General features: G+C 46.6%; 1 protein-coding gene across 2 annotated transcripts; it reads right to left on the bottom strand.

Annotated features, from left to right (window-relative positions):
• Positions 1–226: 226 nt before the first annotated feature.
• arhgap1 (Rho GTPase activating protein 1) lies at positions 227–20,557 on the bottom strand. Of its 2 annotated transcripts, none has more exons than XM_031900037.1 (13): positions 20,408–20,557; positions 15,713–15,856; positions 15,522–15,617; positions 6,775–6,862; positions 6,245–6,376; positions 6,024–6,110; positions 5,475–5,573; positions 5,265–5,372; positions 5,107–5,183; positions 4,597–4,674; positions 4,307–4,435; positions 3,645–3,742; positions 227–3,412 (listed from the first exon to the last, which is right to left on the bottom strand). In XM_031900037.1, the coding sequence occupies exons 2-13, from the start codon at positions 15,846–15,848 to the stop codon at positions 3,233–3,235; spliced, it is 1,308 nt and encodes a 435-aa protein (XP_031755897.1). In that variant the 5' UTR covers positions 15,849–15,856; positions 20,408–20,557; the 3' UTR covers positions 227–3,232.
• Between the last annotated feature and the right edge of the window lie 42 nt (positions 20,558–20,599).

Below are 20,599 nucleotides of genomic sequence, written 5' to 3'. Positions count from 1 at the left end.
GGAAGGGACTGGGGCTGTGGGATAGCAGGTATGGTAGGGAGAGATGGTGCCTATAGTAGCAGTGGGGGGGATAATAGCCTCTGGGAAGGGACTGGGGCTGTGGGATAGCCCCAGCAAGTATAATGGGTATATTCAAAATAAGAGATAATGGGAGTTATAGTTTCATACAGACAGAATACTAACACCAAGGTGAGAACATGGCAACATAAAATACCCACAAATTGTATTTTGGTTCCATTTTTATTTCACTGTTTCTTTTTTATTTGAAACTGAAGTACAAAATGTGAAATCACAAGCAGAGTAAAAATACAATGAGCTACACAGTTGTACCATATTATCACAACCAGCAGGGGGCGTTGTCTGTAGTTGTACCCAAACCAAAGCTGACCAAGTCAACTTGTGACGTCATGATTCACATCCATCCAATGGTGATTTTCTTTTAAAAATGAGAAAATCTCAGATATGTACATGTCTTACTGCCAGGCTGGGCTGCAAAGCAAGGTGGCAGTTTAGCAAGTCAAGCACCCAACAGTGTCTAAAGGGACAGACAGACAGAAGTCCTTCAGATGTGAGAATAGAGTAAAACCCATCATGGCCAAAGTCATGCACTCTTTAATTCCCAGCATGCACCATCAGCCCATACTTTCATACCAATCATCTATAGGGAAGGATAGCAGCAAGTGGCAGTTGGTGAAGGCCGTGTTTATGCTCCTTCGGGCCAAAATAAAAGCGCAGCTTAAATGCAAAAATTCTGTACAATTTCATTTAATTCTTAATCCTCATGCAGTGAAGTTGTACCAACCAATACCAACCAAGGGGGGGACCCAACCAATGGGAGCAATGCATCTCTATGGCTGAGCTGGGACCACCAACTCTTGGCACAGGCTGAAGAAGCTACAAACAAGGCAATAACTTCAGAACCAGAGGTTCTCCTGATGGGCCGTGGTCCTAGTGGGCCCTATTCCCATCAGCCCATCCTGCTTTACACTGTGGGTCTATATAAAAACCCTACAGCACTTGGCACTATATATAGAATTCCTGTGAGAGTGGGCTCAGGGTGCCACGTTGGCCCAAGAAAACCCAATGTGACACTGGGGGCAAATTGAGGATCCATCGTGGGTTAACGCACAAGGTGCAAAGTGCAAGAACAGGAGCAAGCCGCCATGTTTTATTGCACTTTGCACCCTGCCCGGCTGTCCCCCCTAACCTGCACCTCATTCTGACATGCAAGTTAGGGGGGCACTGCCAGACATGGGGTACAAGGTGCAAGTGCCTATTAAATGAATGCTAAGGGGCATGGCTTTGTGTCCCTAGTGTTTATAAATGCCCCTTCCCTAGAGTTTATCTTAAAAAATAAAAGCACAAATAACTAAAACCTCTGTTTTAAAATCCGTCATTTAATGAAAGAAAAACCTCTTTATCCTGGGTTATAAACAACTCAAGAAATGCCTGTAGCACATCTTAAGGCATAGTTCACCTTTACATGAAAGCATGATATATACTAAGATAATTTGCAGTTGGTCTTTGTTTTATTTATTTATTCAGCTTTTAGAACAGCAGCTCTCCAGTTTAGCTGATATCTGGTTGCTAGGGTCCAGTATACCCTAGCAACCAGGCAGAGGTGTGAATGAGAGTCTGGATAATGAAAAGGAAAGGCCTGAATTAAAAGTAACAATAGCAATAAAACTGCAGCCTCTGGGAGCAAATGGTTATTGGTAGTGACCCCCATTTGGAAACTGGAAGAGGAAGGCATATGTCATTTCATTTAAAAAAATAAAGACCAACTGAAAAATTGTAACTTCATGGAGATCCATGGAACTTGGCAGTTGTACTTCAGGACTTGCCCTCAGAGCTGAAGTTTATAAGTAACTTTATAACATTGAGTTCTATTATGCCGGACACACTTGCACTTCTTGTGCAACACAACTACACCTCTCACTTTGCAGCGTCCCCCCCCCCCCCCCCAGCTGTTGTTTAAAGGGGGGTGCCAGAGGCTGCATTTATTCAGCATCAGATTTGCTTTGTCTGTAGTTTATCTTGGGTGGTGGTATGGGTGCGTTTCCTTTATGGGAGCCATTGCTACTAGGGGTGCAGTGTAACATCAGCCCAGGAAGGTTTATACAGTACAGAGAAGGTGGTGAGTTATAGTTCTCCCATATACAGTACTGATGCAGAGAATTAGCTGCTTCCACCAATGGCAGGCAGATGGAAAGCAACAAGGAGTGTTAGTACAGAACTCAGACACAAGGGGGCACAATTCCTTACAGAGCATGGAATGTATACAGAGACATACACGCTGCATATTGATAGTAAGGGGGAATGGTGCAGGAATGGCACTGGCACTCAAAACGACAGGAATAAAAAGGTGTCACAGCTCAGGGGGTTACAGAGGTCAGATACCCAGTGCCCAGCTTATTTACACCCCCATTCTGCCCTCTGCTCTTATTTACATTCATTAAAATCCAACGTGTTTAAAAAAAAAAAAAAGAAAAGAGATGAGTGACGGGACATAATTATCTTCATCTATTGGTTGTTGCTACACTGTTGGAGGCAACCAGCCAATCAGAACCTACAACCTAGGTAGGTAGGCTGAACACTAGTGCTGCCCCCTGCTGCTTACACCTGATCATTACAGTAACCTGATTTACCACCTTTATCTGTTCAGCAGCTTAGGAGCTTGGGTATCTATTTACCCAAATCATGAACAGCCCAAATACTAATCATAAAGGGATAATAAACCTTTATACACAGCCAATCAGATTGCTTGTGACTCACTGTTAGTTATCCTCCTTCTGTACCAAAGCAATGAGAGGTGCACACCATAGAGAGGAGGGGGGGGGGTAGAAGGAATCAGAAAATAAGAGGCTAAATCAGAATTAAAAGCCCCTCCTGCCCAAATATATAGATATATAATAAAGGTCACACCCCACAGTAGGTCACCTCTAGCCCAACCACTTGCCCTTACACAACCATGGCACAGGTAACAAAAGTGCCTCTCGCCAGCCAGAGGCACCGGCTGTCTCGGAGCAGCACTAGAAAGCTAACCGCGCAGGGTGTCCGCATTGAAAGAGTCTTTGTGCTATCACTTGTATTGGAGATGCCCGCTCCAACGTGTGGCAGGAAAGCACAGACGCACGCTTACGGGGGGGGCAAGTAACGCACTGCACCATGGGAGAGGCGGCTGTGTGGTGACTGGCAGTGTGGCGAGTGTTGCTGCGGGAGTGGAATAAGCTCAAGGCTCGGGGTCCCCAAACAGCTCTCTCTGGTTGTCCAGCAGAAACTTGGTGAAGGTGTTGATAGGGTTAATGGCTTTTAAAGTCATGGCGGCATCTTTTACCCACAAAAGGTTCGGGCCGAACACCACGGCCAGGTTAGTGGTCGTCATCTTGTTCTGTTCGTTGTGGGAAGATACCTGAGAATCAAAGGAAATGAGCCAAAGTCAGAATGTGTTTTTCCTCTATGGCTACTGTACCATGTGTAGAGCTGCTGTGGGCAACTTCATGTACAGCAACCCTGAGCACTGAAAGAAGTCACCCAGAGTTACATGAAAAACTAGATCAATGCAATGGAGCACAAATATAGAGGAAGAAGCCTTTGGGGCTTTGTTTGCCCTTTAAACACCCCCCACCCACCCAAACACTGACCTCTACAAGGAAGGCTGTAAGAAACTGAAGGACGTCATAGTTCTCCTTGGGCAGAGTCTGCAGGATTTGGAGAGTAGATTCAATCTTCTGCTCCTGCTCTGGATGTGGGCACAGTGGGAGAGAACAATACAGAGGTCAGGCAGAAGCCCTAAAAGCACTTCATCCACTAGATCGTGAGCTCTTCAGGGCATTGATTTTACCTTGAACTCATAGGGAGAAGCAAAGCCAGGCCAAGCCACCTCGCCCCCTCCACCACCAACACGTGCACACATTGGGTGTCATTGCATGGGGGAGCGTGTGGTGTCAGGTGGTGGCTGGGGCAATACAGTCTGGACTAGGGGTGGGCAGAATAAGTACCTGCCTAGCACCCAGTGTTGCACCCTAGGCAGGTGCCTCTTCTGCCCACCCCTAGTTCAAGCCCTATGGACACAATGATGTTGATGATGATGATGAGTATAATCATCACGGCCCACAAGCCAAAGAGAGTACTTGCCTTTCCCAGGGGAACAACAAGGGTTACTAAGAATACAACAACCACAGGTTTCTCAGTTGAGAGATACTTGGTCATCCACATGGATAGGGGGAGCTACACTGTAGGCGTCTATCCTGTGTGAGTGACACCGACTGCTCTATGAGCTATCCCAACAGGGCTGCCAACTTACTGGAGAAGTCAACGACAAAGCTGTAGAGGTTATACGTCAGCAGCGGCTCGGGAAGCTCCCGCAGGAATGTTTTCAGGATGACGGCCGGCAGGTGAACATCATCGTATTGCTGGAACGTGACCTGGACCCCTATAGAACAATCTACAGTTAGAGAAGGGCAGCGAGCAAAGCCAATGGGGCCAGCCCATGTGGCACCTAAAATGGGTGCCCCAACTTCTTTGTAGTTCCAAAGCTGGAGGGACAGAGTTGTGCAAAGCCTAATGAGTTACTATAGGGATAACTGTACTCACCCATGTTGTACTTCTGCTGGACCTCCCGGACTATCTGGGTTCTGGCCGACCTCCGGAATATTCCCTCAGTGCTCAGAGCTGCAAACAAACACAAGAAAACCACCACCTAAATTAATATCGAAGGCCTGCCTCTCTTGTTGGGTGATGACCAAATTGTTGCATCAATGGGGTCCTCTCCAGACGTCTCTCCATAGGCCCCATTATGATCAGTGCATTGGTCCAGGGGCCAATCAATCAAATCATTTTAGAGCTTGGCACGATGTTGTTACGCCACAGGTCAGCAGCAAGAAGACAGCGCGTGAATCCAAGCGTGCAATCCCATGATATTACTACTGCAAACACTGTTATCAGCGTTTTCACTGCTGCACATAATAATACAGTAATAACCCAAGCTTTGACCTTCCCAGTAGGCGCACAATAGCTACAGCCCCAGTTGGCTCCCAAACACACAATCCAACTGCTGTGTAATTAAGTTGTTTGGCCCCTTGGCATCAGATCCCTGATCCTTACCGTTTTCCTGCAGGAAGGCCACCGTGTCCCGTACAACTAGGGGTATCTTGTCATTCTCAGGGTGCTTCTCTTTCAGGCTGCAAGCAGTAAGTAAGGCGAGTATAAGGACCGGCCAATAGAAAAGGACGAAGCACAACAGAGTAGTATTGGGTACTCACTGCAGTAAGGAGATGCCAAACTGCTGGTTTGGAAGTGGAGGTCGGGGTGGGCCGGGTTTCTGAGTTGCTGCTGAGGTCTTCAGATTAGAGCGGATAAGATCATCATACCTACAGAAGAAGGGAGAGACGGTGAGGTGAGAATATCCCACTTCCCCCATCGCTCTGTCGGTACCGCTGTGCCATTACTTAAGCATCGAGCTCCAGTATTACTTGAGTACTTGTTTGGGGATTCCCAGCTGCTCCACCTTCATGTGCTCCTCCAGGTCACTCAGGTAATTGGCATAAAAAATCTTCCGGCCAAACTTGAAGCTGAAAGAGAGAGAGAGACGGGGTGAAAAGAATAAAAAGCTATTACATATAATTCTAGTTATTTATCCTCTGAACACAGTGCGCATTGATAGCAACAATGTGTATTAAGCTCATAGCGATAGATAAAGACAGACAGGGGGAATAATACAGCAACACTGGTCAAGAACTAAGTTGAGTGATTCATAGCAACCAGTCAGAAGCTTGCTTTTATCATTCTAATGGCACTAGAACAAAGAAAGCTAGCTGCTGATAGGTTGCCCTTCATTCAGCAAATGGCCTGTGTTACTACACATCTCCTCAATGCGCAGCAACCTAACCATAAATTCCCTTGCAGTGAGATTGCTGATGACAATTCCTACTCACTCTGGATTGGACTGCACCTTAAGTCTTTTTACATTTGACTGTTGCTCACGAGTAAGAAAGGTTGGGGACCCCTGCCCTAGACTGTACCTGATGATGGGCTTAAAAAGAATCAGCAGAGTCTTGATGAACATCGTTGGATGAACAATGTAAAGGGCCTTGATGTTTTTCTTGTATCTGCATGAAATATAATGGGAGAAGTTACAAAAAAAAATGTCCAGCCTGTTATTTCCTATAGGAATCAATATGGGACAGTCTAAGTGGCATTGCAAGGGGAGTTCTGCCCCCTACATACCCCCCTACAGACTCACTTGCGGTCAAACTCCCGGTAGGCATCTCTAAGCCACCCCAAGGAAGGCTTGTTCTCACTGGTAAGGCCATGGTGCAGGTAAACCAATGTGTAGTCGCTTTCCACGTACTGGTCCAGCGTATGCTTCAGGTACCTGGGGGTGGAATAACATCCCATTAAGATTCCATATTTCTTGGGGATGTTTTTGCTCCGTCTGGGGATTGTCAGTAGCAGCAGTGTTTCCCACGTACAACTGTGCAGCTAGACAAGTGATGATTCAAACACTGCAAATAGACCAAGACAGTGTTCTGCGTGCCCATAGTATCCCTAGGGAGATGGGCGGATCCCTGCCCTGCTATAGACAGAATGGATCTTATCAGTGAAATGAAGCGAATCTGGTACCTGAAGCCCACAGGGAGCACCTTTTTATTGGGTTTCCATGAAAACAAAACATGGCTCCCTTCCCAGAGACGTTGGCTTGCATTTCCAGTTCTCTCTAACTGCACTGGTTATTTACAGACCAGGCAAATCCAGGAGAAGGCCGGGACTTACTGTAACAGCTTGACGTGGTCAATCTCGTGGCAGGGCGGCAGACGGCAGGCGCTGAACACCACAATTTTACGCCCGTACTTGTCATCACCTGTAAGAACAAGAAACTTTCACATTATTAAAGAGAATCATGGGAACCCTCTCTAAATAGCATCAGGACCCATTTTCCCAAGCTCTTTAGCAAGATGTCTGCCCTGTTCCACAAACCTAATGTCACCAGATGGGGTGGGTTGGGCACATGTCTATAAATCATGGCAGACTAGGCTGGATCCAGGGTGGGAGGGTCCGATTTGGATCGGACATAGGGTTTCTACCTTTTTTGGCACCGATACGGTCTTTCTGGTTCTGGGGCGAACAGTGATGTCACTTAGGGGTGGGGCAATAATGTAATGGGCAGGGAAATGGGTGGTAAAGAGGTAGGCCTCTGCTTATAAGCGGTGATCAGCAGCCGAGAGGGTCAGGGAGGGATTTTTGGATAGGATTGCCACCCTTACAAATTTGCTGCCAAGTACATTGCCAGTATATTTGTAGTACAGACACTGTCCCTAGCTGGTTAGTTACAGGCCTGGTCGGTCAAATACCGGAGAGAAAACAGGAGAGAAAGAAAATAATGAATCAGAGAGAGAGTAAGAAGGAAAAGAAAAGGAAGGAAGGAAGATGAATAGTGTTTTTCTCTGCTTGTCAGTTGGATTTATTTTTCCTTTACACAGAGAGAACAAGCAGGACTATGTCCTGGGTTTCTGTTCTGGTTCCTGTACCGACACCTCTTGTCCCACAGAGACACCTCCTCCTCCTCCAGTCTCATGTGCAGAGCAAGTCATAGTCCTGCTGCCGGGTATCAGATGGCTGGGAGGGCAAAGGCTGCTCACTTTTAGCTCAAGTTAACCTGTAACCCAAACCTATACAGCTTGGGTTTAGTAGGTAGGGGTAATGTGCTGGGATTCCACAGGGAATAGGGGACCCGAGGGGGCAGCCATTGCTGTACTGGTACAGCTGGGGTGTTTGCTACAGAAACCCTACTATAGTTTATATAAATACCCCGCTGTGTAGCCCCGGGGGCAGCCGTTCCTGCACTGGTACAGCTGGGGTGTTTGCTACAGAAACCCTACTATAGTTTATATAAATACCCCGCTGTGTAGCCCCGGGGGCAGCCATTCCTGCACTGGTACAGCTGGGGTGTTTGCTACAGAAACCCTACTATAGTTTATATAAATACCCCGCTGTGTAGCCCCGGGGGCAGCCATTCCTGCACTGGTACAGCTGGGGTGTTTGCTACAGACACCCTACTATAGTTTATATAAATACCCCGCTGTGTAGCCCCGGGGGCAGCCATTCCTGCACTGGTACAGCTGGGGTGTTTGCTACAGAAACCCTACTATAGTTTATATAAATACCCTGCTGTGTAGCCCCGGGGGCAGCCGTTCCTGCACTGGTACAGCTGGGGTGTTTGCTACAGAAACCCTACTATAGTTTATATAAATACCCTGCTGTGTAGCCCCGGGGGCAGCCGTTCCTGCACTGGTACAGCTGGTGTTTGCTACAGAAACCCTACTATAGTTTATATAAATACCCTGCTGTGTAGCCCCGGGGGCAGCCATTCCTGCACTGGTACAGCTGGGGTGTTTGCTACAGAAACCCTACTATAGTTTATATAAATACCCCGCTGTGTAGCCCCGGGGGCAGCCATTCCTGCACTGCTACAGCTGGGGTGTTTGCTACAGAAACCCTACTATAGTTTATATAAATACCCCGCTGTGTAGCCCCGGGGGCAGCCATTCCTGCACTGGTACAGCTGGGGTGTTTGCTACAGAAACCCTACTATAGTTTATATAAATACCCCGTTGTGTAGCCCCGGGGGCAGCCATTCCTGCACTGGTACAGCTGGGGTGTTTGCTACAGAAACCCTACTATAGTTTATAGAAACAAAGCTGCTGTGTAGCCCGGGGGCAGCTAGAAAAAAGCAGAAAGGGCACAGGTTACATAGCAGATAACAGATAAGAGTACAGTAGAATACAATGGTGTTTAATGGAGCTTATCTGTGATCTGCTAGGCAACCTATGCCTTATTAGCCCTATTTCAAATTGAATAGATAGCTCCATGGCTACACAGCTACACTATAGTAGTATTTGTGAAGTAACCACACAACTTTTACTAGTCCAGGGCAACAGTACATTATATTCTATTTACTTTCATTTTTTGGTGTTACTGTTCCTTTAAATAGGGGCAACCCAGAATGAGCAATTCATTAGGTGCTGCACGCTGAATTTTCTTTTTACTTATCCATTGAATTTGGAGGTTGAGGCTGCTGAACTCCTGTGCACATATAGAGGCAGATATTAGGGATGGAATGGTCCTGTTTAATCAGAGTCATGTGACGGTGAGTGCATTTTTGTTTGCACGGCAATTCCCCTTTTGTTCTATGGAAGCTGAGAAAGCAATTTTCCAGAGCAGAAGCGGAAGTGATAAGGGCAAGTCAACCGGTTTCCCCAGCCCACTGAGAGAGACATGAAATAGTCGCTATTTACACTGACAAATCACTTTTTCCTAAGAATATTTAGCAACCAATAAGGGAAAAAATGAATTCTGGGAGAAATATTTATCTGCCTGGTTGTGTTTCTGAGCAAATGGCTCAGTTATAGAATGTCCTCATCAAACAACAACTCGCAGATGAACCCAAAACTGCCCACAGGACATAGTAAATGCAACTGCAGCGAATGCAGAGCTCACTCGCCCGCAACAATGCTTGAATTGTGGGTAAAAAACATGACAATTTGCATTTGAAATTGCACTTTGGACACTTCACTGGTACTCAGAAATGAGCCCCCCGGGACTAGTATTTCAAGCCTGCTTCTTTGTTGAGGTTTAGTTCTCCTTTAAAGAATGACTTCTGAGCTGCACAGGGGCTGAAATACATGGGTGTGTGTTCCTAGATCAGAAAGCACATTGGCTATTAGAAAATGCAATTCTTCTCTGGAGAAAGCCCATTGACTTTTATAGGAAGCCCATAGGCTATCTTCTTGTTGGGAGAAAGCACTTCCTGCCTGGAGGACGTAGGGATGCACCGAATCCAGGATTCAGTTCGGTATTCTGCCATTTTTGTCAGGGTTTGGTTTTGGGCAAAATCGAATCCAAATCCTTCAGTTTGGTATTTGGCCGAATCCATCAGGGTGTATTTAGGGGTTCGGCTGAACCCAAAAAGCTGGGTTTGGTGCATCCTTAAGAGGAAGCACAATGGCTATTAGAGAAAGCACTTCCTGTCTGGAGGAAGCACAATGGCTATTAGGGAAACACTTCCTGTCTGGAGGAAGCACAATGGCTATTAGGGAAACACTTCCTGTCTGGAGGAAGCACAATGGCTATTAGAGAAAGCACTTCCTGTCTGGAGGAAGCACAATGGCTATTAGAGAAAGCACTTCCTGTCTGGAGGAAGCACAATGGCTATTAGAGAAAGCACTTCCTGTCTGGAGGAAGCACAATGGCTATTAGAGAAAGCACTTCCTGTCTGGAGGAAGCACAATGGCTATTAGGGAAACACTTCCTGTCTGGAGGAAGCACAATGGCTATTAGAGAAAGCACTTCCTGTCTGGAGGAAGCACAATGGCTATTAGAGAAAGCACTTCCTGTCTGGAGGAAGCACAATGGCTATTAGGGAAACACTTCCTGTCTGGAGGAAGCACAATGGCTATTAGAGAAAGCACTTCCTGTCTGGAGGAAGCACAATGGCTATTAGAGAAAGCACTTCCTGTCTGGAGGAAGCACAATGGCTATTAGAGAAAGCACTTCCTGTCTGGAGGAAGCACAATAGCTATTAGAGAAAGCACTTCCTGTCTGGAGGAAGCACAATGGCTATTAGAGAAAGCACTTCCTGTCTGGAGGAAGCACAATGGCTATTAGAGAAAGCACTTCCTGTCTGGAGGAAGCACAATGGCTATTAGGGAAACACTTCCTGTCTGGAGGAAGCACAATGGCTATTAGAGAAAGCACTTCCTGTCTGGAGGAAGCACAATGGCTATTAGAGAAAGCACTTCCTGTCTGGAGGAAGCACAATGGCTATTAGAGAAAGCACTTCCTGTCTGGAGGAAGCACAATGGCTATTAGAGAAAGCACTTCCTGTCTGGAGGAAGCACAATAGCTATTAGAGAAAGCACTTCCTGTCTGGAGGAAGCACAATGGCTATTAGAGAAAGCACTTCCTGTCTGGAGGAAGCACAATGGCTATTAGAGAAAGCACTTCCTGTCTGGAGGAAGCACAATGGCTATTAGAGAAAGCACTTCCTGTCTGGAGGAAGCACAATGGCTATTAGAGAAAGCACTTCCTGTCTGGAGGAAGCACAATGGCTATTAGAGAAAGCACTTCCTGTCTGGAGGAAGCACAATGGCTATTAGAGAAAGCACTTCCTACCTGGAGGAAGCACAATGGCTATTAGGGAAAGTACTTCCTGTCTGGAGGAAGCACAATGGCTATTAGGGAAAGTACTTCCTGTCTGGAGGAAGCACAATGGCTATTAGGGAAAGTACTTCCTGTCTGGAAGGTCAGCGCTACAAGCATTTTAAGTCCTGCTTCACTGTATTTTACTCCCAGTAGATGGGGGTGGAGCTAACCTGCACTGACTATGGGCTATGACAGAAAGGAGGCACTGCTACCTGCCAGGACAAAGCAGGGGCCACAGGAGGGCGCAATAGAGACATATACAAATACTAGCAGGAAGCAAGTGTTGCCATTAGCCAGTATTACTCAGTATCACTTCTATCACATAAACTTGTTTATATTATATATTATACACACACAAAAAGAAAGACTGAGCAAGGACTGACAAATCTCTGCTACCCCCCCCCCCCTTATTATTTATTAAGGTACAGGCATGCAGCTGCTGGGGAGAGCGGGGGACAGGTCTGAGATATGGGGACGGGTCAGGGAGTAGGTTCTTTCCATTTTAGGAAGCGCCAGAGCCCTATCTGCACTCCCAGCATCCCGAGGTTGTGAGAAACAGCCCTTATCAGCCATCCCCTGAGAGCCTGACTAAACAAGCGGCTATTCATAGGCCGGGAAGGGCCTGTCTGTGGGGCGGCTGTGCGACTGCTGGGGTTTCACTGACTGCCCATACTGCAGGTAATTATATCCAACCCAATCGGGCTGTACTGCCCCAATAAGGGGTAATTATATCTTAGTTGGGATCAAGTACAGGTACTGTTTTATTATTACAGAGAAAAGGGAATCATTTAACCATGAAATAAACCCAATAGGGCTGTTCTGCCCCAATAAGGGGTAATTATATCTTAGTTGGGATCAAGTACAGGTACTGTTTTATTATTACAGAGAAAAGGGAATCATTTAACCATTAAATAAACCCAATAGGACTGTTCTGCTCCCAATAAGGGGTAATTATATCTTAGTTGGGATCAAGTACAGGTACTGTTTTATTATTACAGAGAAAAGGGAATCATTTAACCATTAAATAAACCCAATAGGACTGTTCTGCCCCAATAAGGGGTAATTATATCTTAGTTGGGATCAAGTACAGGTACTGTTTTATTATTACAGAGAAAAGGGAATCATTTAACCATGAAATAAACCCAATAGGGCTGTTCTGCCCCAATAAGGGGTAATTATATCTTAGTTGGGATCAAGTACAGGTACTGTTTTATTATTACAGAGAAAAGGGAATCATTTAACCATGAAATAAACCCAATAGGGCTGTTCTGCCCCAATAAGGGGTAATTATATCTTAGTTGGGATCAAGTACAGGTACTGTTTTATTATTACAGAGAAAAGGGAATCATTTAACCATTAAATAAACCCAATAGGACTGTTCTGCTCCCAATAAGGGGTAATTATATCTTAGTTGGGATCAAGTACAGGTACTGTTTTATTATTACAGAGAAAAGGGAATCATTTAACCATTAAATAAACCCAATAGGACTGTTCTGCCCCAATAAGGGGTAATTATATCTTAGTTGGGATCAAGTACAGGTACTGTTTTATTATTACAGAGAAAAGGGAATCATTTAACCATTAAATAAACCCAATAGGACTGTTCTGCCCCAATAAGGGGTAATTATATCTTAGTTGGGATCAAGTACAGGTACTGTTTTATTATTACAGAGAAAAGGGAATCATTTAAAAAAAAAAAAAAAAAATTTGCTTGTAATGGAGTCTATGGGAGAGGCCTTTCCCTAATTCATAACTTCCTGGATAACAGGTTTCCGGATAACAGATCCCATACCATATATTCCTATCACCTTATTTAACCCTGCCCCCAGTGATGTGCAGGCTGACCTGAAACCCCCGGGACCCATGGGTTTATCTATCCGCTCTCCCTGTCTGCTACCTTACTCTACCAGCTTCCGCCTCCAGCGGCCTCTATTTATAGACCTGCCCCGCACCTTTTTGTGACATCAGAGAATTTTTGTGGAACCCGCACATCACTATTACAGGCCCTTTAATGAGATCTTCCAAGGTGGGTTTGGCTTTCACCACTTCCCTTGTACCATTGAATATAGAAAATCCAAAGTCTGCCCCTATAATACAGTGATCCCCAACCAGTAGCTCGGGGGCAACATGTTGCTCCCCAACCCCTTGGATGTTGCTCTCAGGGCCCCCAAACCAGGGAGTTATTTTTGAATTCCTGACTTGGGGGCAAGTTTTGGTTGAATAAAAACAAGATTTCCTACCAAATAAAGCCCCTGTAAGCTGATAGGGTGCATAGAGGCCCCTAATAGCCAATCACAGCCCTTATTTGGCTTCTCCATGAACGTTTATGGTGCTTGTGTTGCTCCCCAAGTCTTTTTACATTTGACTGTGGCTCATGAGTAAGAAAGGTTGCGGACCCCCCTAGTGGATTTATTCCTTTCCACCCCCCTAGTGGATTTATTCTGCCACCCCCCCCCACCCTAAGTGGATTTATTCCTTCCCACCCCCCCCAAGTGGATTATTCCTTCCCACCCCCCCCCAAGTGGATTTATTCCTTCCCACCCCCCCCAAGTGGATTTATTCCTTCCCACCCCCCCCAAGTGGATTTATTCCTTCCCACCCCCCCAAGTGGATTTATTCCTTCCCACCCCCCCAAGTGGATTTATTCCTTCCCACCCCCCCAAGTGGATTTATTCCTTCCCACCCCCCCAAGTGGATTTATTCCTTCCCACCCCCCCCCAAGTGGATTTATTCCTTCCCACCCCCCCAAGTGGATTTATTCCTTCCCACCCCCCCAAGTGGATTTATTCCTTCCCACCCCCCCAAGTGGATTTATTCCTTCCCACCCCCCCCAAGTGGATTTATTCCTTCCCACCCCCCCCAAGTGGATTTATTCCTTCCCACCCCCCCAAGTGGATTTATTCCTTCCCACCCCCCCAAGTGGATTTATTCCTGCCCTCCCCCCAGTGAATTTATTCCTTCCCACCCTCCCAAGTGGATTTAACCCCCCCCCCAAGTGGATTTATTCCTGCCCATCTCTACTACAGATGTCATGGCACACAGACTGAGCAGAACCGGTTTATTGGGAAAAGGTTGCTTAAGTCTATTGCCTAGGGGCAATACTCTCGCTCACAATTGTGCTTTGTGCCACTGGCCTTGTAACAGAGACAGGGGAAACGCACCCTACACAGTAAGCTGTAAATCTCACTAAATATTATGGGAGGAAGTTTAACTTCCTTTTTAACACCAGGCCTTTCATTTTATTTCTAAGCCAAGTTCTTAAGCGCACAGCCTCCCAGACTGTAGGGCTTCCCATACAGTGAGACCAACTGCAAGTCTGCTGCTCACAGGGTATGGACATCTCACTGCCAGGATCACTTCATTCTAACCCACTCAGCAGTGATACCTAATGTCCCTTGGAAAATCCTTTCCTACCTTTGGTCAGACTTCCCCTTCAACTCATAATAAGATAAGAGCTTTCAATCTGACCCTAACCAATAGGCTGGGCCCTTTTATTCACCGCCTAAGGCTAATGCCCCACTGGGCAAATTCCTTGCCTGTGGATACACGCAGCCCCTACAATGGCATCAGCCTTTCCCTGTGCCTGCACCCGTAGGGCCCCAGTGGAGCAATAGGTTTGCCTGTGATATCCCAGCTGACGAATCAAATGCAGGGGGCTGTACGGTGCCACAGAGAGATGAATCATGGGATATCTTTCCAGGCAGCTATAAGATCTCATAACCATTTCATCCCTGACCTGCAACATTTACCCAAAATGGCAAGATATTTGAATCTGTTTATTTCCATTTAAGTAGCATCATTTTATTGTGGCTTGAGAGTGGGGGGGGTGCTGACAAAGGCAAAGCTAAGAGGTTGGAAAGCACAAACATGACACACCAGCTAAAGTATGTCAGAAATGTCTGATTTGGTTTTCCCAATTCGGAGGGGGGCGGGGGAGAACGAGAGGCAAAAAAAGAAAGAAAAACACTTAGCGTGGAAAGTTCTCTGGAAGGGTGAAATCTGTGCAAATTATAAATGAAAACCATGGTCTCTGTGTGACTTGCTGCATTGGAATCCTCCATCCTTAGACAATGGCTGATAGACTGCATTGAGGTGAGGCCCTGGGAGCTGTTGGGACAAGTCCTTTCCTTCCCAGGGAAACCTATTAACCAGCACGCACAGCCTACGCTAGGCAAAGGTAACATGGAGTTGGTAAAGCAGCCTGTGGGGCTGCCGGAGGGTTTTAGCTGCTCGGAATCTTGTTTTTTTTCTTTTTTCTTTTATGAGATGCCGGGGGGGGGGGGGATGTCCGATGAGCACATAAAAGAGAAAGTTCCTACCTGCTACCTCTACAATCTGACGCCACGCAATGTCATAGTATGGGTCGTCCCAGCGTAGGTGGGTCACAGGGTCAGGGGAAGGCTTCGAATCATTCGCTGAATAAAGACAAAAAAAACGAACACTGAATTTCCCATGCCACCGCCGTTTACCTACCACCAATTAGTTTAAATCCGGTAAAAGAAGGCATTACCGTTATTCGGATAATCCTGCACGTCATCCGAGGGCCAGTTCTTATCATCCAAAGACGCCAGTTTCAGTTGGTCCAGCTGGTTGGTTTCATCCTTATCCAAGTCATCGTTAAGGTCTGACAGAGGGTCGGACGCCATACTGATCTCTGCAAGGAGAAGACGGATTAGGCGGAATTTGGGGGTTCAGCACTATAAAGCTACACAAGGGCAACCGAACATTCATTAATTGTATTAAATTTTTTCCTACTGTATAAAGAAGGTGCAACTGCTTTGAGTTCTGGGGTACTATGGGTCCAGATCTAGGGAAGCTCCTGTTCAGCTCCCACATTAAGCTGACCGTGCACAGTCAGAACCCCCTGCTATCTGCCCCTAAGCATAGGATTACATCTGATCAATCAGTATAAACACTGCATAAACCCAACCAAGCCCATTGAGCATAAAGCAGAATCGGGGATTAGTGGGAGGCTACATTTACAGCCTGGTGGCTAGGGTAGCCATGCTAAAGGTGGGCACTAACACATGTTAATTGCCACTTTAACGCCTCTTCCTGTTATGTTTAAACCCCCTGCTGAATTTAAACGCTGCCATGAAGTCACACTGTAATTACACACGCAAGAAAAACAAGAGAAACCTGCTGGTTAATAAACACCTAGAGATGCAAGAAGGGTTCTGTGGTACTTCTGCCCCTTCTGAAAACCGGGTTAATCATTTGTATCGAGTCTGCCAGGGTTGCCCGAATGGAATCTAAGGGCTACGACCCCCACCACAAGGCCTGCCAACGTGCGGCTCTGCATCGCTGAGCTGGTACACTGATATCCTTATCAAAGGGCTGGCAAGGAGCCCGGGGGGTTGGCACGGGTACAAGGAAAGGGGTGAATGAGCCAGTTCTCAGCCGAGTACTTTTTACAGCTCATAATATCAGCGATCGTTGTGCAATTGTGCAGGGCATGTATGAGATTTCGGATAAAGCGTTTTGTTAGATCATGTAATGCAAGTAGCCTGTTTCCATAGCAACAGAAAGAGGTATAACTTGGCCTTGATGCTGATGTTTTTCATTGTGGAGAAACAACAGGTTTTACTGTACATCCAACCCCATGCGCTGGTTATAGCTGGTCACTACGGCCGTGCAATCTAACGTTTCCTATACCTGGGCAGGTACTGTGTCCTTCATGGTCAATTTACCGATTCCTTGGGGGGGGGGGGGAGCAGCCATAACGTACAGTTGGTTACTGGTGACAGAGGCGCAGGAGCAAACAACTCATTTATGGTCAGTGGAACGGAACTTGTGCAAACAGAGGGTGTTTGGGAAGAAATAGGAGACGGTTTATAGTTTATACATGGGGGTAACTACAGAGGGAGCAGGCCCTGTGACTGCTGAGGGGCCTACGAGTTGCATGGGGGCCCAATGGGGAGTGCCCCTTAACTTCTAGTTACACCGCTGCCTTTATTCATAGAACACAAACATATTAGGCTGATGGTGCCCAGGGATTGTCTCCTGTTTAATACGGCACTGCCCTAGGTACACACTCCATAACCTTGCCCCATCCCCAGGCCCGGACTGGCAATCTGTGGGTTCTGGTAAATGCCAGGGAGGCTGTAAGATGCCATAGACACTCACTATTTATTGGGCTGGGGGGGCTGTTTGTGCCTCTGGGTACTGGGAATGCCAGGGGGGCTGTAAGGTGCCACAGACACTCACTATTTATTGGGCTGGGGGGGGGGCTGTTTGTGCCTCAGGGTACTGGGAATGCCAGGGGGGCTGTAAGGTGCCACAGACAGTCACTATTTATTGGGCTGGGGGGCTGTTTGTGCCTCTGGGTACTGGGAATGCCAGGGGGGCTGTAAGGTGCCACAGACAGTCACTATTTATTGGGCTGGGGGGGCCTGTTTGTGCCTCTGGGTACTGGGAATGCCAGGGGGGCTGTAAGGTGCCACAGACACTCACTATTTATTGGCTGGGGGGGCTGTTTGTGCCTCTGGGTACTGGGAATGCCAGGGGGGCTGTAAGGTGCCACAGACAGTCCCTATTTATTGGGCTGGGGGGGCTGTTTGTGCCTCTGGGTACTGGGAATGCCAGGGGGGCTGTAAGGTGCCACAGACAGTCACTATTTATTGGGCTGGGGGGGGGGGGCTGTTTGTGCCTCTGGGTACTGGGAATGCCAGGGGGGCTGTAAGGTGCCACAGACAGTCACTATTTGTTGGGCTGGGGGAGGGGGGCTGTTTGTGCCTCTGGGTACTGGGAATGCCAGGGCCTATTTTAAATCCCAGTCCAAACCCGACAATCACCAATTTACAAAATGCATGAATATTAAATATGTATAGAAACAAATGATCGGCCCATGCAGACAGACATACCAATCTATATACCAGTCTGAGGCCGGGCCAGTGTGTCTGGCATGTAAAGGGGCGGGGCACTGTGTAACTGGGAGTGGCTAATTTATTCTGTGATTGTATAAACAACTACTGATGAACTCACACAAGCCTCTGGTTCCCAACCCCTTGCTAGGATACAAGCCAATGATGCAGCTGTTGCCCATGTAGGTTGCGCCCCAAACTCTAAATGTTTCTTGTTTTCCCTACTGCTCAGCCAAATCATGTCTGACCCCTTACCCCGGGACTCCTACAGTGCATCGTTGCAGCTAAGGTTGAACAATGACACACGGCTACACGGCCAACCTTTCGCTGCCCCATGATGAAGGCAGGCAAAAAAAATAAATAAATCTCTAGCCCGACGGCAAAGCACTAACCAAGCCAGGTCCTGGAGGAGCCCTGTCTAATCGGCATAAATACCAGTAACCTTTAAACGGAAAGTAAGCCATCTTTCCTATATAAATATATATATACCAGGTTGTTTATAGTTGGTCGCTTCAAACTCCTTTTAGGGCATCGCCCTTTATGGCAGTTATGGCTGCTTTCAATCAACAGTAAAGCATGACACTAAGTGCTGTATTTATATTTCTCCCCCCCCCCCAGCTCAAACCTATATGTGTAATATACACTGATTAGCTACCCCCCCCCCCCCAAGCTCAAACCTATAAGTGTAATATACACTGATTAGCTACCCCCCCCCCCAAGCTCAAACCTATATGTGTAATATACACTGATTAGCTACCCCCCCCAAGCTCAAACCTATATGTGTAATATACACTGATTAACTACCCCCCCCAAGCTCAAACCTATATGTGTAATATACACTGATTAGCTACCCCCCCCCAAGCTCAAACCTATATGTGTAATATACACTGATTAGCTACCCCCCCCCAAGCTCAAACCTATATGTGTAATATACACTGATTAGCTACCCCCCCCAAGCTCAAACCTATATGTGTAATATACACTGATTAGCTACCCCCCCCCAAGCTCAAACCTATATGTGTAATATACACTGATTAGCTACCCCCCCCCAAGCTCAAACCTATATGTGTAATATACACTGATTAGCTACCCCCCCCCCAAGCTCAAACCTATATGTGTAATATACACTGATTAGCTACCCCCCCAAGCTCAAACCTATATGTGTAATATACACTGATTAGCTACCCCCCCCCCCCAAGCTCAAACCTATATGTGTAATATACACTGATTAGCTACCCCCCCCCAAGCTCAAACCTATATGTGTAATATACAATGATTAGCTACCACCCCCCCAAGCTCAAACCTATATGTGTAATATACAATGATTAGCTACCACCCCCCCAAGCTCAAACCTATATGTGTAATATACACTGATTAGCTACCACCCCCCCAAGCTCAAACCTATATGTGTAATATACACTGATTAGCTACCACCCCCCCAAGCTCAAACCTATATGTGTAATATACACTGATTAGCTACCCACCCCCCCAAGCTCAAACCTATATGTGTAATATACACTGATTAGCTACCCACCCCCCAAGCTCAAACCTATATGTGTAATATACACTGATTAGCTTACCCCCCCCCCCAAGCTCAAACCTATATGTGTAATATACACTGATTAACTACCCCCCCCCAAGCTCAAACCTATATGTGTAATATACACTGATTAACTACCCCCCCCCAAGCTCAAACCTATATGTGTAATATACACTGATTAACTACCCCCCCCCAAGCTCAAACCTATATGTGTAATATACACTGATTAGCTACCCTCCCCCCCCCCCATCCCATTCTTTTGGTTTTGCCCTGTGTTAGTCAAGGCAAATCCAGGAAGCAGCTGTCTGACCAATGTATTGCAGAACTACAACTCCCAGAATCCCCCAACACCCCCAGGTTCATTAGCTTTTCCTCATCCTTAAGATGCTCCCCTACACCTGTTTATACATTATATATATCATATACATCATATACCCAAAGTAGTGCAGAATTTAATGTGCAGAATACTGTGAGTTGCAGTTGAACAACATCTCAAAGTTGCCCACCCCTGCTGTAAAGCCACACACAGCTGGTCTTAAAGAGACAGGCACTTAATAAGATAAAGCTTGTCTCTCTGTACCAAGATCACACTGGTATAGAACTACAATTCCCAGCAGCCCCTACAGGCAGCAAAAAAATGATGGTAGGATCTAGATTTTGTTTAAGTCTAGGTTGGTTCTAGACAAAAAATAAATTGAGCAATAAATTGATCATTTGGAATCCAAGAACACAGTAGCCTGATGACGTCAAATTTCATAATAAAAACTCTTTGTGTCTCCCACCTACCTACCCACCCACCTACCTACCTGTGGCCTCGGCTCTTCACCAGCGCTGAAACCCTACACACCCGATCTGCTCTCTCCGCGGCTCCTCCCGGACTCTCCAGCGCACACAAATATCCGGGTATGGAGAGGAAAGGGAAGCCCGGTCGCCATGACTACTATGCCCGCCCCCTTGTCAGGAGACTTTCACAAAAAAAAAAAAACTTCCCTGA

This window comes from Xenopus tropicalis, chromosome 4 (genome assembly GCF_000004195.4).
Source record: "Xenopus tropicalis strain Nigerian chromosome 4, UCB_Xtro_10.0, whole genome shotgun sequence".
Classification (NCBI taxonomy): Eukaryota; Metazoa; Chordata; class Amphibia; order Anura; family Pipidae; genus Xenopus; species Xenopus tropicalis.
Note: the sequence above shows the minus strand (reverse complement) of the source record. Positions and strands in the feature narration are given on the sequence as shown.

Excerpts from the sequence above, each read along its gene's own strand:
- arhgap1 (XM_031900037.1), bottom strand. The coding sequence starts at position 15,848 with ATGGCGTCCGACCCTCTGTCAGACCTTAACGATGACTTGGATAAGGAT. Across the intron at positions 6,111-6,244 it reads TACCGGGAGTTTGACCGCAA|ATACAAGAAAAACATCAAGG; the intron begins GTGAGTCTGTAG and ends TATTTCATGCAG. Across the intron at positions 4,675-5,106 it reads GGCCTTCCTGCAGGAAAACG|CTCTGAGCACTGAGGGAATA; the intron begins GTAAGGATCAGG and ends GTTTGTTTGCAG.